Consider the following 16374-nt stretch of genomic DNA (forward strand, 5'->3'; position numbering starts at 1 on the left):
CTAAACCACAAGCTGCAAATCAGATGGCAACTAAACCCAGACAGACATTCTGCTAAATACACAGCCAGGCCCCACTGACTGGGCATGCTAACCTGCATCAGAAACTGGTTTAGGGCGGAGCCACAAACAAACTTTCACTCAGGGGGCCAACAAGAGAATCTCAGATTGGACTCTGTCTAGATGAGTTGTAATAAGTTGAGAGTCACTTTCTAACATCCAGAACCTTTGTCTAAACTCCAGCAAGTTGTCTCCTCCAGGAGGCTAACTGTAAGATTTGATTGATTACCTATTTGCATTCGAAACTAAGTGTACCTAATGTTGTGGACAGTAAGTGTATGCGCTAAAATTAACTTTCAGTGTTTGTCATTACAATCTGTGAGACAGAAAGCTGGAGTGGTGCGAATACAGCAGGGCTCCAACAGCGATGCTCATTATCTGCTGAGTGCAGCCTGGCAGCAGCTGGTTGACGCGCAGGGTGATGCATAGAGGAATCACCCAGGCTCACCTGTGCACTGTCCAGAGTGCTGCACGCTAACGTCCTTGTCCTGTCTGCAGGCGATGGTCCTCAGTTGGCACTGGTCAGCATAGGTCACCCCATCTGAACCGCACACCTGCACCAGAGTAACAGAGATAGAGGGACAGCAGCTGAGCCACACGTTAGCTCCCTGGACCGCCGGCAATCCTGAAAAGATCAAACCCCTAGCCGCTTTGGAAGACGTACCTTTGTCTTGTTTCTTAAGTCGCAGTCAGGTGGCGGGCACTGACAGTGGGCCTGGCCATTTTCCTCCAGGCAGGTGGCTCCATAACTGCAGAGCAACTCTTCACAAGATGTTGGGGCATCAGGGCCTGTGGAGGACAGGTTTGATTTCTTACTGCAACATCCTGATGACAGAGGTGAGCAACAATACAATGACTGCTATGTTCTACTCTTCCATCATGACATGAGAATGAAAAATCTTTTTCTTTAGAAGAATAAGGAAACTCGCTTCTTTCATCTGTTTTAAATCTAACAAATGCTGCAGCTTTTAAAAGAATGGTGTTTAATTATTTTATCATATAAATTGTTCGCATGAAAAATGATGTTATTGCTGGCAGTTTGTTCCCCACAAAGTTACATCCTTGCTGATCAAGTGAAACTGCCAGGCATCCTGTCTGTGTGTGTGTGTGTGTGTGTGTGTGTGTGTGTGTGTGTGTGTGTGTGTGTGTGTGTGTGTGTGTGTGTGTGTGTGTGCATTCCATTATTACAGCTTCACCTTATGCTTTACTGTGTCATACCCTCTGAGTACCTTGTCTCTGTACCCAGCAGTGTGTGTGGCAGTGAGGTGGGACTGCCGGCTTCATTAAGCGTTTGACTTCCAGTCGATGTCTGATGGTGAATCTTAATCAAGGAGCTGCAGGCTCTCAGCAGGAGCTAACCTTTCCTTCAACTGTTTTCCTTTTTTTTAATTCAGTGCAATCGCCAGGGTGGGTTTGCATTTTTAATCAAAAGCAATCAATAGTGCTGACACACAGATCTAACATGTGAGCGCTGGAGATGGTCCAACAAGATGCAGACAAATAGAAATATCAATGGGTAATATGTTGTCCATGGGCCTTTTGTACACTTCACTATTTCCCTAATCACTATTGATTAGCCGTCCCGGAGCCACTTCCTGCTCTGCCAATAAAGCTGATGGATGTGAAGAAGAGATGAAGAAAGAGTGGCTGCTTTAAAGCTTTTCCACAAATCAGATAAGAGACAGAAATGCTCTTCAGAGCAATGGAGCGACTCTGGGAGGCCCCGGGAGCCTGGTCTGCATTCATCATTATTTATTATCGCTCTTATTACCAGACAGACACGAGATGGTGCTGGAGCACCTGCTCTCTGTTGCTGTGGACAAAAGGAGCCCTTCTCAAATCTTTTTCTCTGTTTTTAGACACCGTAGTATTAATCAGTAATAACAAAAACATTTTTTATTTACATCCTGCAGCTTTAATATTAGTGACCAATGGGCACCAGCCCCCCCAAATGTCTGTGGACGCCTCTGCTTATTACCGTGGTCACAGCCGTTCATGCCCATCCTGCTTCCATCTGGACACACGTTGCACTTCAAGCCTTTCATCCCTGTTTTGCAGGAGCACAGGCCCGACATCTGCTCACAATCATCCCGGACCGAACCGGTGGGATCGCAGCTGCACGCTGAAATTCCAAAAACAAAAAAAGAGGCATGATTAGATAATTGATTAGTGCTGATGACGGGCAGATCGGCCGTCGCTTAGAGCGGTAGACAAACAAAGCGAGTCTGGAGCATTTTAGCCCGAGCATGTTGCTTTAAAGATACATGTTTGTCTCCGACTGAGGGGTTGGGAACAGTTCAACTTGCCTCGGGGTTCACAGAGGGGAGGAGTGGGAGGAGGAGAAGGAGCGTGTAAGACCAACTTAAAACAATAACCTCGGGGAAGGACATCATGCCCATCATGTTCCTAGAATCAATGATGTGATTATTTTTCTCCCTGCTCCTCCCTCCTGCTGAAGCTGTGACTGGTGTTCTGTTTTGCTTTCTGCCTATGCTGACTAAACCTTGTTAAAGGTCAGGCCACAGGTGACACACCTGCGGGCTTCCTGCTCCATGGCTCCAGCAGCGGGTGTCCTCCAGTACGGCATCAGCGAAGCCGCTCAGCATATCGCGTTACATCGAGACAAACAAGCAGGTCCCAACCTCACACTGCCACCCGCATACAAATGGAAACAGTTTATTCAATCCAGTTTTGACAGCGCTAAAGGACACAACAGAAAATCAATCTTGTAAAATGCAGCAAGCAGCTCCTCCTGTTTGTCTATTAAAGTGAATTTACGGTTCACGCACGGGAATGATGAGATTCAGAGATTCGTGTCCTCCATGTTCCAGAGGTTCCGACAAGAAAGTAGATGCTGCGTTTGGAGTTTATAGACTTCAATTCTCTCATTTCTATTCTACACAAGAGCTTATGGTCCCATCGTACAAAATTCTGATCTACAGGCTATTTCAGAAGCTGTTCAAAGTAACAAGCTTACAATGTGCAACAGGTCATATTTTAGTATCGATCCAAACAAAGTAAATACAGGCCCATATCGCCGATATCAACATCGACACCAATGATGATACTTATTATTTGAGTTTGATGTAAGAAAATCAAAGCAAAATCCTTCTGTGGCAGAGTTGACCCTGGCCAGTGGGCGTTCAGAGGACAGCAGGGCGCTGGCAGAAATTTTTACAAAAGGGGCGATGAAATTTCTTTGGGGGGAATTTGCTCCAAGGTAAGCTTTACACGTTAAATGCATAACAATACCAGTTTAGACTTTGAGCAACTTGCTAAAACTGTATTGTGTAAGATTAAAACATGCTTGGCTGCAATTGTACCGATGGCATCTCTTCGTCTCTTCAGTGTTTGATGGCTTCTTGGTGCAGCTCCAGGCTCCTGCTACTAGTAACTTCACCATCAGTTCAGGGTTACAACGGCTGATGACTTTACTGTGATTCACTTGTCTGCTGTCTGATTTTCAAATATTTTATGTTTTATTGAGGATGTTTGGACATATGTTTTGGTCGTAATGTGATCTTATCAAAGCACCAACTTATATTAAAAAATGTTTTATCGTCTGTCAGGATGCTGCCTGCTTCCATGGAAGGACAACAGAGTATCGCTCTTATGTAATTACTAAACTCATGATGTACTTACTCACTGTGTATCCATCTGAAAAATGAACTCAGTTAAATAAAGAAATCCCTCCAATGGTGATACTGTCATGTTCTGTGTTTTTCTGTGCATTGAGTCTCCTCGTTGTCCTGCCTTCCCCTCTATCACTCCCAGCTGTGTCTCGTCTTTGTGATTACCCTCTGTGTATTTAATCCCTCCTGTGTCCTTTGTTCCTCGTTGGGTCCTCGTCTCATTTTGTCCTAGGTCGTCTCCACGTTTGTGTCCATTCGTGTACCCTGATCGCTACCGCCGTTGAGCCCTGTCTCCGCTCAGCCGAGCTGCAAGGTGTTTTGGACTGTGTGTTTCTGGACTCGTTATTAAACCATCTTCATTCATCTTACCTGGACGTCTTGGGTAAAATATATCTGTCATTTCAGGACAGATACCACAAAGAGCGTTGGTTTTATAGCGTTAAAATTAGCACAGTAAGTGATCAGGTCTGAAACGGTAGTACCACCGCAATTTAGAATTTTAATCATCAGTATCCCGGGATTTTGTCCTTGTATTGAAAGGTTTTCATCAGTCTGTTTTTCTCCATCGATACGAGTTTCCCAATCGCTCCGCACCGTATAAAAGAAACAAAACAATGTGCAAGTTGCGCAAAACTCTGAAACAGGAGAACCGAGACGTAGAACGTAACAAACTATTTGTGACTCAGGATCAGGGAATCCGGCGGTGAACAGTGAAAAATCAATATGAGGGCAAATCAGGTGAAACACAAGAGGATTAGGCGGCGCAGCACGTGATGAGTGAAGCTTACTGGTAATCAATACAAACAATGAAATAAACCTTAAAACAGGAAAGAAACTAGACATAGCAATAAACCAAAATATGATCATATTAATCAAAGAATACTAAATGGAAATTATTGTAAAACAAAATTTAAGAATAAACTAAAAAACTCAATTAAATACAGGAGAATACATTTGTATGGCAAGAATAAACAGACACTGTTTTCAGATTAAAGGTAAAGTAACATTATTGAAGTGCCATGGGGTGTTGGGACCACATCTAATATTAAGGAGAAATATATTTTACAGACAATAACAGTAAGAAGCTTATCACTTATTTCTGCTTTTAATTAGATTTTATTGGACATATTTATTTCTTCAGTATCATTTCTTATGTCAATGTTAATATCATGAGGCTGTTCAGTGACTCCAGGACATTTTCAATTTGACTCATTAGGATTGATTAAGAACCTTCTTTGTCATTTCTGTCCAGTAAAACGATTAATCTGTAAATCAATAGACAGGTCTGTATATAGATATAATCCATGTTTCTGTCCCATATTTGTATGGCATGAAAAGGATCTGGAACTTTTGTTTTAAAGCACTGGTTTACACAGTAAATGCCATGTTGGTGAAATTTTATGAATGATACTCTGATGTCCCGTTCTCCTGAAGGCAGCACAGGGCTGGACGACCAGAAACTGACAGAAACACTGAAGAGAAGAGTTAGGATTAGGATATAGTTGCAGTTCTATCCATGTTTTAATGTTTTTTGCAAATAGCTCAAACTTTAAACTTGTATTGTTGTACATCTTTTATCTGGTCATTTTGTGAAAGATTTAACAACTAACATCAGAAAATGACAGAACAAGAATATTTTTGTCCACTCTGATTAGCTACTGTTAGGTCTACCCATTTCAACTTGAATGTCCATTGTATTTTTCTTAGACGCTTGTAAAAATAATTTCTATTCACATGGCTTGTTAGTTCTCTGGGAAATCATTTTTGATGATAAAAACAGAAACAAGCATAAAAATCAAAACATCAACAATAGTAATAATAAAATAATATTCAGTGCAAACCATGAATGTTGGATATTTGTAGATTCTTTGATGGGGGGAGGTGAAGGACCTGGATGAAGGACAGGGCGCTGTCCCAAAAAAGGTTGAGAAACACTGGTCTAGTGGAAGCTAATGCTAAAGCTAGCTCTAATTTCAACCATGTTGATTCCCAAACTTCAACACATATCAAACTTTACTCAACAGAAAGTTTATACAGTAACAGTAAATTAGCTTTTTAGACTTTATTCTGAAAATATATTTAGCCAAATGAAAGTGCATTAAATGTTTTCAAAGTCAGCAAAAATGCTAAACACAAAATGATCTCCTCTATTAGTGGAACTATTACCAGGCGTCTTCTGGGAAGCTAACAGCATTGAACCTTTGTGATTGGATAAAGTTTAAAACCTCAACAGTCCAAGAAGTTGTTTTTCAATAAAAACAACTGCTATGCTCTGCGTAGACCAAGTTTCGGCAAACTACACTCTGCTTTGAGTATTGTTCGAAGCAGAGGATAGGCTGATTTTTAACCAGACTAAGAAACTACGATTCAAAATTAAAAACGTTTAAAAGGGAATCTGAAAGTAAAGTACAGATCTTACCAGCATCAATCTGAACCGCCTTGGTTTAGATACTCTAATATTTTGGGTCGATTCAGCCTCCTCTACAACATGCATCATATAAATAGAGACCAATAGTGGCTCCTTACGCGTGCAGCCGCTCATGCCTTCAGTGATGATGGCACGGAAGTTCCAGAAGCCCGGCTCACAGCGGTCACACTTCTGCCCGCCGACCCCCGGCTTACAGGAGCACTGGCCACTGGTCGGGTCGCAGGAGCCTTTGTAGGAGCCATGGACGTTACACTGACAGGTACCTGAGGAAAAATACAGCACAGTCTGTGTTTTCCAGCTTTTTAAATCCTTGCTACACATAAATGCATGGCTTTACTAATGTGAAACTCTATCCATCAGCATATTCTATTTCTAAATCTGCATTTTTCCTATCTTTGAAGCATCTTGAAGATTACAGCAAGATGCCAAGTTTTCCCTAAATCTGTGTCGCTATCAAGAGTCGAGATCATCAGTAGAGCAAAGATTTGTTTCTGTTGATAAAGACCAGCATCATCATAATTATTCTTGGGATTAAGATGAAAAGCTTCCAACTCTGCAACTTTGCTTGTAATCTTACAGAAACTGCAACTCAAGGGCAACGCGCCGTCACGGCTCGACAGCATGAGACATGTAGCAGGCCGAGGGAGAAAGGCTTACTGGGACATCCGGCCTGTCCGAGCCCTAAGGCGGCGGTGATGTTGTCAGAGCAGCAGCCGTACGGAGAGAGGCCGCAGTGCTGCGGCGCCGTCAGCTCTGTCGGAGACGTAACATAATTCTCTGAGGAGGGAAGGATGAAGAAGAGATGGAGGAAGATTTAAATGGATGAAGTTTAGATTTATTGGACAAAATATAAAACAATTTAAATAGATTAAAGTTATTTTCAAAAATATGAAACCAGGAGGCTTGGAACCAGCTTCCAGGTAACAAGTTTATCTTCTAGTTTTACTACAATGGCTCCACATCAGGAAGGGAAAGAGATGCTATTACCTCTAGTGAAAAGAAGCAATTCCTTCCTGCTGAATTTGACATTTACCACCTACCAGCAGGGACGTTGTCTTCATTTGTCCCTGTCTGTGGAGCTGCACAGGAAACCTACATCTTAAACAAAGATGTAGATTTCCCCTCACATAAGGGGGGCACATCCTCCTTATGTGAGGGGATGTGCCAAGCTGCTTCTGCCTCTTTTGTCTGCAGCAGCAGGCAAGCCAGCGTGGCAGAGCTACATTCAGCCCGATAGAAACAAATGTGTTCCTCACGCTGGCCTTCCTCCAGAAGCTGGCAGCTAACAACAAACACAATAGGAAGAGGGAAAAGGTGGCGGGGCGGAGGGGATTTTTTAATAGCCAAGGCAGAAAAAGAAAAAAGAAAAGCCCAGCGTTAAACTTTTCCTCCAAGCATTTGAGTGAAAAGTGAACTTGTGGATAAAAAACAGAGAACCCCTCTGTTCTGCCTGGTTCTTTCTCTCTCTATTCCCCAACCAATCTCCCTTTCTTATGTTGCTAATTTGGAGTTTGGAGGCTGGAGATACGGCGGCCATAAATCACACTGTTACTGGTGTGGATATGAGCCACAGCCTAATGGTGATGACTCGGCTCGCTCCTTTTTTCCAGCTCTTTCCCACTCCAGAGATGAGCTTTGGACACAGTTCATTTAACTTGCCACTTTCCAACGCTGCACTCAGCTATCTGCACCCGGCCTATTAGGACAAGGAGAACTTTTAATTTCATACATTCCTCCACCCTGTACTTGGTTTTCTCTGCAGTAGCTGTTGTCTGGCACAGTGCTGCTGACTTTGACATGCAATACTACCTTCATATTTTCCAACTCAACTCCATTTATTTCCTTTGTATAGAACTATCTTTTATATTCCTGGACATATTATCATTTCCACAGAACTGACAGACATGTTTTTGGATTGTATTGAATGTCTTGACCCTGATTTGAGCTGACAGGTACCAGTGAGAGATTACCTGAATTACTTCAGGATGATAAAAGTGATAATTCATCACGATTCAACTTTTTTAGATTTAGTCTCGCTACAATTATAAACCATTATATGTTCATATAGTGGTAAACAAAGTAAATACAGGCCCATATCGCCGATATCAACATCGACACCAATAATGATACTTATTATTTGAGTTTGATGTAAGAAAATCAAAGCAAAATCCTTCTGTGGCAGAGTTGACCCTGGCCAGGGGGCGTTCAGAGGACAGCAGGGGGCGCTGGCAGAAATTTTTACAAAAGGGAGGCGATGAAATTTCTTTGGGGGGAATTTGCTCCAAGGTAAGCTTTACACGTTAAATGCATAACAATACCAGTGAACTAACTAAAAACTTTCCTATGTTAACTCTGTAGCACTAGTTATAAACATTAGTTTGAAGAAGCTATTGCTACCTTCAGTTTGAATCATATCGGCACTGAAAGATGACCAATTTACTTTTTCCATAATTTACATGTTCTCTAGAGTGATACTAGGTATTGCATTCATGTTTACTTCTTTCGTTCTCTGTTCACTGTTTTTATTTTCCTCCTGTATGTTTCTTGTTTGAAAAAAAAATAGAAGGTGAAGATCAATGTTTCCTCTAATTGTCAATGTGTCTGGGTATACACACAAACTTCCTGAGCACACTGAGGACCACTGTGGGCATCATCAGTGTGCACGGCGTGGCCATGCACAAGTATTACACCTGTTATAAATCTGGGATCATAGAAAGTCGCATGGTTTATTGAAAGAATCAGATTACATCAGCAATTTTCAGTTGTTTGCTTTTAATTTCAGTGATTTGCCCAATTAAAATTGAAAAAAAAAAAAAAACAAAAAAACAAACATTGCTGTTCATGAGATGCATGTTATAAGAGTCCTGCTTCAGCCAGGGTGAGAAATGAGACATCAGACCTTTCAGACATAACTGTTTGTTCATATTAAAACATTCACATTTTGCACAACGAAATGTTTTCTGTAGCTTGTGATGCAGTATAAATGACTATTAATGGCCTCCATAATCTGTGGGTGGAGGAGAATGGCCTCATACTTCTTTGCCAGTGTACAAATGTCTGCTTATCCAGTCAAAAGTTTGAACTCAACATTTCAATATCAAATGCAGACCGTTCCTTTAATTCATGCTCTGATAAACGAGCATCACAGCACTTACTCATAAAAAGAGTAATGGCAACGGTGACACGGTCCCTCAACTGTACACTGGACTGTTCTTCTAGTTGCACAAACTCCGACAGCCATTTGAAAAAAGTAATGCACTTCTTAAAAGAAGTGTATAACTTTTTTTTTTACTTTGGTGAGGGGATGTCCCACTGAGGCGTGATAAGGTGTTATCTTTCACGTCTCTTAACTCCACCGCACTATTCTTACCTGCACTGTGCCACAGCGCATATGACCAAGACACATACACAAAAAACATGTGATGATTGGCTGCAGTGAAACTGAACCGTATCGTATCATTGGCTGGACACCTTTCACTCACTGAGGTTGATCGCAAAGTAGTACAGAAAAAATGTTATTGGTCCAAACTGATGTCTGAGCTCAATGTCCACTTTACCTTGGACTTTATTTTATGCGCTTCCTAGATTTTCTTGTGCGCTGAGAATGTGCGAGCAGTGCACGATTGCGCAGGAGCAGCTTAGAGGGAACATTGGTGAGGAGAGGAAACAGAACGACTGTGTAAACAGTTTTCACCTCTTCAAAATAAGAGCATGACTGAAAGCCTCTGACTAATTGAAGAATTTTAAAACAAATAAGCAAAACTTTAACACAGTTGTTACTCAACTGAAAGTGTATAAAACAACCGGGTTAATTAGCGCTGTAGAATTTGTCCAGATAAAATGCATTAGGGGAAGCTAAGTGCGCTAAACGCTTTCAAAGTTAGCAAAAGTGCTAAATGAAAAATTAGCTCTGCTATTATCAGATTAGCCGAAGAGAGACTACCACTGGTTAAAAGATGTTGAAGTTCAGTTGTCGTCTTTCATTTGACTTTACGGTCTTCTGCTATGGTTTCAGGTAAAATTCCAGTAAAATAAATTAAACTTAATAAGCAAATATTTGTTGTTTCATACAAGGTGCTGTAATTGTTAGGAAAGTTGAAGTTAGTGTCAAGAAGTTTTCTTACAAATCAGAGCAACTAAAACCCAGGGCTGATTCTGGCTTCTGAACTTAAGGTCAAGATCAAAACTGGTCCTGACATAACTAATGTGGAAGCCAGGAGAATCCCACAGATGTGAGTTCATCCATGAGCCAATAGAGCAGAAGCCCATAGGTCTGGTACACACAGAGGGCTGTTCAGAAAGAGGATTGATTATCCATGGAGGGTAGAGAAGCGTGACAGTCAGCCCAAAGGAGGCCAGCTTACGAGGAAGAAGAATCAGCAAGGATGTTAGTGGAAACACTGGGAGCTGCTTCATTCTCCCTCTGCTCAACTCCCTCCATCCTCCTCTCTTTTGGATCCAGAGTGATCACACAAAATCCCCAAAGTGTCTTTTGCTCTGCAAACGCCTTTACCAGCAAAAGCTCTTCATTTGACACAGCCATAGAGAGGAAGGTGGTTAACCTTTGCGGCCTGGCCACTGATCTGACAATCAGCTCTCTGGGTAAATGCCATTATTGCATGCAAAGAAGAGCTGTTTATATTAGTGTAAGTGGAGCAAAGTGGTATCCTCAGGGTTAGCAGTCAAGTTTAATGGTTTAAATTGTCAGACTTTCAAGACAGAAAAAAGACTCATTACTGCAATCAGCTCCTTCCACACACAGGCCCGTGAGAAAGATTTTAACACCAACCAGCCTCCAGAGGAACCATCAGTTTCACTAAAATTCTGAACATTCCTGGAGCGCATCACGCAGACAAGGCAAAGCACTTTTAAGCATTATCTACAACATTTTATTAGCTTTTAGCAACTGGGCTGACAAAGAAGAGACAACAAAGATTATGTCAGAATTATATTGGGAGGAGAGATAACCTGTCAATGGAGGGAATGAGTGGAGAAATGGGATGACAGCGACAATGATGATGGAGTAACCTGCAATCACTGTATGTGTTTATGTGTGAAGCACCGACCTGCACAGGGACCCTGACTCTGAATCAACAAGAGCCTCCTTTCCAAACATTTGGTGTTTTTTAGCTCACACTCATTCCGGTAAGTTTTCCCATCTGAGCCACAGACCTGCGGAGAGAGAGCAGATACAGACAGGGAGATTTCTGACATGATGGCAAGTTATTTTTGTCAGACATAAATAAACGGTTTACCTTTTCAAAAACCAAACACACATCAACCCAACGTATGTCGATGGATTCCCTCTCAAAGTCTCAGAACTTCTGATTAATAAAATGCAACTCGAGGAGACTTTTGGATGAGCATAAAGAGGTTATTAGTGAGGCATTTTACATAAAAAACCCAGCATCTAATATGTTTCAATCCAGTACGTTCTCACTTCTGACTCGTCTACACAGTGTTCCTAATTATTATGCAAATTGAATTTAAGCGTCATAAAGATTACATTTTTTGTTGTGCTATTAAATTTATAGATTATATTGTGTGTCAGGGCTCTTTGAATCACTATAATTAATTTCAGAGAGCTGTTTGATTAGTTTGTCTGGTGAGCTCAATTAAAAGAAATCTACTTAAGAAGGATGTTCCACATTATTAAGCAGGCCACAGGTTTCAAGCAATATAGGAAAGGGAAAATCATCATAGTGTAGTGTCGTATGAGAAGGTATGAAAATATTAGATATTTAACGAAAACTGAAGTGTTATCGTACTGTGAAGAGATTTGTGGCTGATTCGGAACAAAGATGGATTTGTACAGATAAAGGCATAATGAGGAAGTTTTCTGTTAGACAAATTAAGAGATTAAGGATTAAGAGAGCAGCTGTTAAAATGCCCTTACAAAGCAGCAAACAGTTATTTGAAGCTGCTGGTTCCTCTTGAACCTCAAGGTGGAGGATCCTCCAGAGGCTTGCGGTGCATGAACCTATTATTCGGCCACCCCTAACCAGCTGACAAGTAGAAACGCTTGCAGTGGGCCCAGCCGTACATGAAGACTCATTTTCAAACAGACTTGTTCACTGATGACTGCTGTGCAACCCTGGATGGTCCAGATGGACGCAGTAGTGGACTGGTGGTGACAACAACACGGCTGTGACGTCAGAAGGAGGTCTTGGAGTCATTTTTTTGGGCCAAAATCATGAGGAGAGAGAGAGAGAGAGAGAGAGAGAGAGCTGGTGGGCCCCTTCAGTGTCCCTGAAGGTGTTAAAATGAGATCAGCAAAGTATATGGACTTTCTGACTGATTATGGTTCAAAGGGAAGAGCCGTACCTTCCTTAGCAAAATCATCTTTATGCATGACAATGCACCATCTCATGCTGCAAGGAATACCACTGTGTCACGCCCTGCTATGGGCATAAAAGGGGAGAAACTCATGGTGTGGTCACCATCCTCCTCTGACCTCTGACCCTATTGAGAACCTTTGGAGTTTCCTCCAGCAGAAGATCTGAGGCTGGGAATATCTTCCCAGAGCAGCAGTTCTGGGAAGATATTCTGACATCCACTTAATGCTGCGCAATGACTGTTTGAAGATATTTAAAATCCATAAAATGTTGAGAAAATCTGCTGTGCATAGAATAATTTGGAACAGTGCATCTTGAGTTTTTTTATTTTTGATACTGTTCCCATGGGGAGCTTTATTCAGCAAAATTGTATTTATATTGTAATAGTTCATGACTTGAAATTTATACTGACCATCATTTGCATTAACCATTTAAGAAAATCTGAGAAAACATCACTTTCATAATAATATGGAACACGGTTTGCGTAGGATTGGGCAGGTTCCCTCTGCATCATATGTTGACGCACCGGCTACCCCCTTCTCGTCAATAGTTGACGTTCTGGGTGCTCTCATTGAATGTTGTAGCGCTTCCTAAGTCTCCGAAACTGACAATCTGGGAACGAAGAGGATGAGTCCATTCTAACACAATTTGTGCACAACTGATGAGACTATGATTTACCAATTTTGTTAATTTTATTTTATATTTAAAAGATCCTCTGGGTAGCAGAAATGAAGATAACATCATGGCTTCAGAGTCCTGGAGGATCTTTCCCGATGCGTCAACATGTGACGCATCGGGACGCTGCCCATGCATCCATAGACGAGTTGGGAGTGAAAACATGTTGTTCAATCAGTTCCAACAACATATTATACAACCCATGCATAACCCTTCCTAAAATTATGGCTTAGGTCATTTTTTACCAACGGTGATTTGTTTTCTTAAACTTTGGCAAAAAATGATATAACCCTTTGTTTTAGAAAGATAACAATAAAAGATAATAATAAATGTATCTAATTACATTTGATTTCATAATCTCCATGTTTGTTATTTACTGTGATTTCTGAAAAGGATCTCAACACATTTAGATTCACACTTCAACTGTTGGAACAGCTGGTTAAATCTCGCCAGAAACAAAACGCTACACCAGTCTAAACCTGTAGGTGAGCGCCTGCTTTTCCTGGAAGATGTACCTCGTTGAGTGGCACGCTCTCACAGTTAAAGCTGCAGATGCAGCGTTCATCCTCTTCGTCCTCGTTCCAAATCCCATCATACATCATACAGCGCTCCTGTTCGCAGCTCTCCAGTCCGGAGCCAGATGCCCCCGAGCCACATTCTGCAAATGAAAACACAAAACTCACTGTGTCATTCATAAAACACACACTGAAATCACTTTTTTCAGAACAAACATATTTTTGTTCAACATGATGCAAAAATTTCCTGAGTGACCAAATTTCAACATTCATGCTAAAAGAGAAAAGATGAAAATAACTGCTGCTGCTATTAGTGTAAAATAATGACCCCGTGCAGCTGAGGCTGGATGGTGACTAAATAGATTAGACGTCTATGCACCTCCAATGAGGCGTCCTTTTTATTTCGATTAAATCAGAAATAAAAAAGGGAGGGAATCTGTGGCCTTTCAGTGGCGGGCGCCCTGCTCTATGGGTGCCTGCCTCCTGATATGAGAATGCAGCTAATTGCACAGTGTTCTGTTCAATTTAATTATCTCCTGAGACCTTGGAGAAAAGTTGTTACAGCAACTCTTTAACTGTGACCCTGAAAGGTCGTTCACTTGCATTAAAAGCGAGGGAAAGTCTACTCATTGAGTCGCCAGCAAAAAGTATGAAAATCCTTCATTTTCTGCTTGTTTTGTGCATTTTTATTCTTCCTAAAAGGGATTAAAAGGACAGAGACATGTGAGAGCATGTGGTTTTGGGGTTTCGTTTAAAAACAACAAATTGAGCAGATGAGGAAAGTGGGAGGATCCCGTCTTTTGAAGCTGCGAACATCTCCTGCAGCGTGGTCCCAGGAGAGATTAGGTGAATGCGCATGAAGACAGGAGTATGAAAGCGTGTCAGATGGGGCAAGAGGCTCATGAGGCAGGAAGAAAGTTCATTCAAAACTAATTTGTCATTCAGAAAAGGAACTAAAAGCTCCCAGAGACGCCCAGCGGATTCAAGCGGCGGGTAATCAGGGTGTTCCTTCTTCTGGTTCTTATTCCACTCCGTGTATTGATGCTCCGCCTCTAATGGCGAAATCGATGTCCCAGTGATGGAAGTAGCACTCAGCGTAACCCATCTTCTAAAGTAGATTATGGAGAAGGTCACAGAGCCAGGATGGAAGGGCTTTTGAAGGGTCGATAGAACAAAGGGGCTCTGACTTTATTATATATTACAGACCCAATCTACCAGAACAATTGTTGATTAATATGACAGTTTCTTTCACTTTGGGATCAATTAAGTATTTTTGAAATTACTTGAATTTGAACAAACATCAGGCACAAGTGAGACATTTACACCAGAATGCTATTTATCCTGAGACCCTTTAACATATGTATATATTTGTAACCCCAATACCCACCAATAACCACCGAGACTAACCCTAATGCGTTTAGCTATCTGTAACCACTAACCTAAACCCTTTTACCAACATAAACCATTGTAGCGTCGTATTGATTGCGGTCTGGAGTTTCATAAAACGTTTAGTTTTGCGGCTCTCGGTTCTCAGCCACCGGTGACATTACTGCGGGTATTCCTGTCTCAGTTGACCTTGGAAGAAAAGATGAAAATACAAACGAGGACAGATCAGAGGGAGGATGAAGCAGTGATGGTTGGCCTCCTGCATTTGTTTACTGTACGCCAGCTCAGCAAGGCACAATAAAAGAGCCAAGCCAGTCCACCCAATTCATATTCCGCTCAGGCGCCCTTGCAGAGTCGAGTTACATAAATAAAAGAGGTAAGATATTAAAAGAGAATAAATAAATAAAAGAGAAAAGCAAAGAGAGGGGGTCCTAATTAGTGGCTTTACTTTGATGTGTCCACCACCTGCGCCGCCTATGAACCTTTCAATTAATACATCCCCAGCTAACATGGCTGCATCAGTTATCTCTGCACTGCCCATCCGATCCTTTTTACTCAATCATGTCAGAGGCCCGAGTCCATTTAGCCGAGGGAGCTCCATTAAGAAGACGGAATTCAGCAGCCAGGGAAGAAAAGGACGTGGATTGCATGAGGATAATTTTGAAGAAATATAGCGGGGATTTGACAATGAAAATAATATTAGAAATGAACTGCATTGTCGAAGCTTCGGGTATTGAGCTGAAAGAACAGAACATGGGTAAATAATTGAAGCTTCAGGAGGAAGTGTGGGAGATATACTGAGCTCTTGGTAAACTGCTGCTGGATCAGGATCCGTCTGACTACATCCTCACACTCAACACCAGTTTGGATTATTATTATTACTATTATTATTATTGCTTTGAGGCATTCAGGTGATTTCCACAATGACGGCGATATTTAGATCACCTGTTTCTCTTGTCCACATGCAAGTCAAGTTTAAATATAAAAAACAGACTTTTATCCAACTGGAATGGATATCTAGAGGTTGGGAACAAACTGCTCTGCAAATGTTTCAATCGAAATAGTAGAGCAATCATAATGTCTTGGCATTGTCATTACTGCAATAATCTATTGATGTAGCAGCAACAACGTGTGAACAGTGATCTCCTCTTTCTTTTTTATCATTTAACTGTTTATAGGTATGTTTCACATTTGTTTACATACACAGTGTACATGAACACATCACACTCAACATAACAGCATAGAAATAAAACCTTCGCTTGGGAGCTATTCCTCTATATGACCTTTGTTCCATCTAGTTTGTCTTGTTCTCTCTATTTTTTGTCGCTGTCTTTTGTCATGAATGT

General features: G+C 41.4%; 1 protein-coding gene across 9 annotated transcripts in view; it reads right to left on the reverse strand.

Annotated features, from left to right (window-relative positions):
• Positions 1–16374, reverse strand: part of agrn (agrin) — a 386496-nt gene that overhangs the window by 78499 nt on the left and 291623 nt on the right. For all 9 annotated transcript variants that reach the window (XM_055024315.1, XM_055024310.1, XM_055024314.1 and 6 more), the window contains 7 exons: positions 13643–13785; positions 11184–11289; positions 6775–6894; positions 6216–6380; positions 2036–2179; positions 722–846; positions 506–611 (listed from right to left, as the gene is read on the reverse strand). In XM_055024315.1, coding sequence (XP_054880290.1) covers positions 506–611; positions 722–846; positions 2036–2179; positions 6216–6380; positions 6775–6894; positions 11184–11289; positions 13643–13785 — 909 coding nt within the window. The remainder of the gene's footprint in view (positions 1–505; positions 612–721; positions 847–2035; positions 2180–6215; positions 6381–6774; positions 6895–11183; positions 11290–13642; positions 13786–16374) is intronic.

This window comes from Poeciliopsis prolifica, unplaced genomic scaffold (genome assembly GCF_027474105.1).
Source record: "Poeciliopsis prolifica strain line A6 unplaced genomic scaffold, Auburn_PproV2 SCAFFOLD118, whole genome shotgun sequence".
Classification (NCBI taxonomy): domain Eukaryota; kingdom Metazoa; phylum Chordata; class Actinopteri; order Cyprinodontiformes; family Poeciliidae; genus Poeciliopsis; species Poeciliopsis prolifica.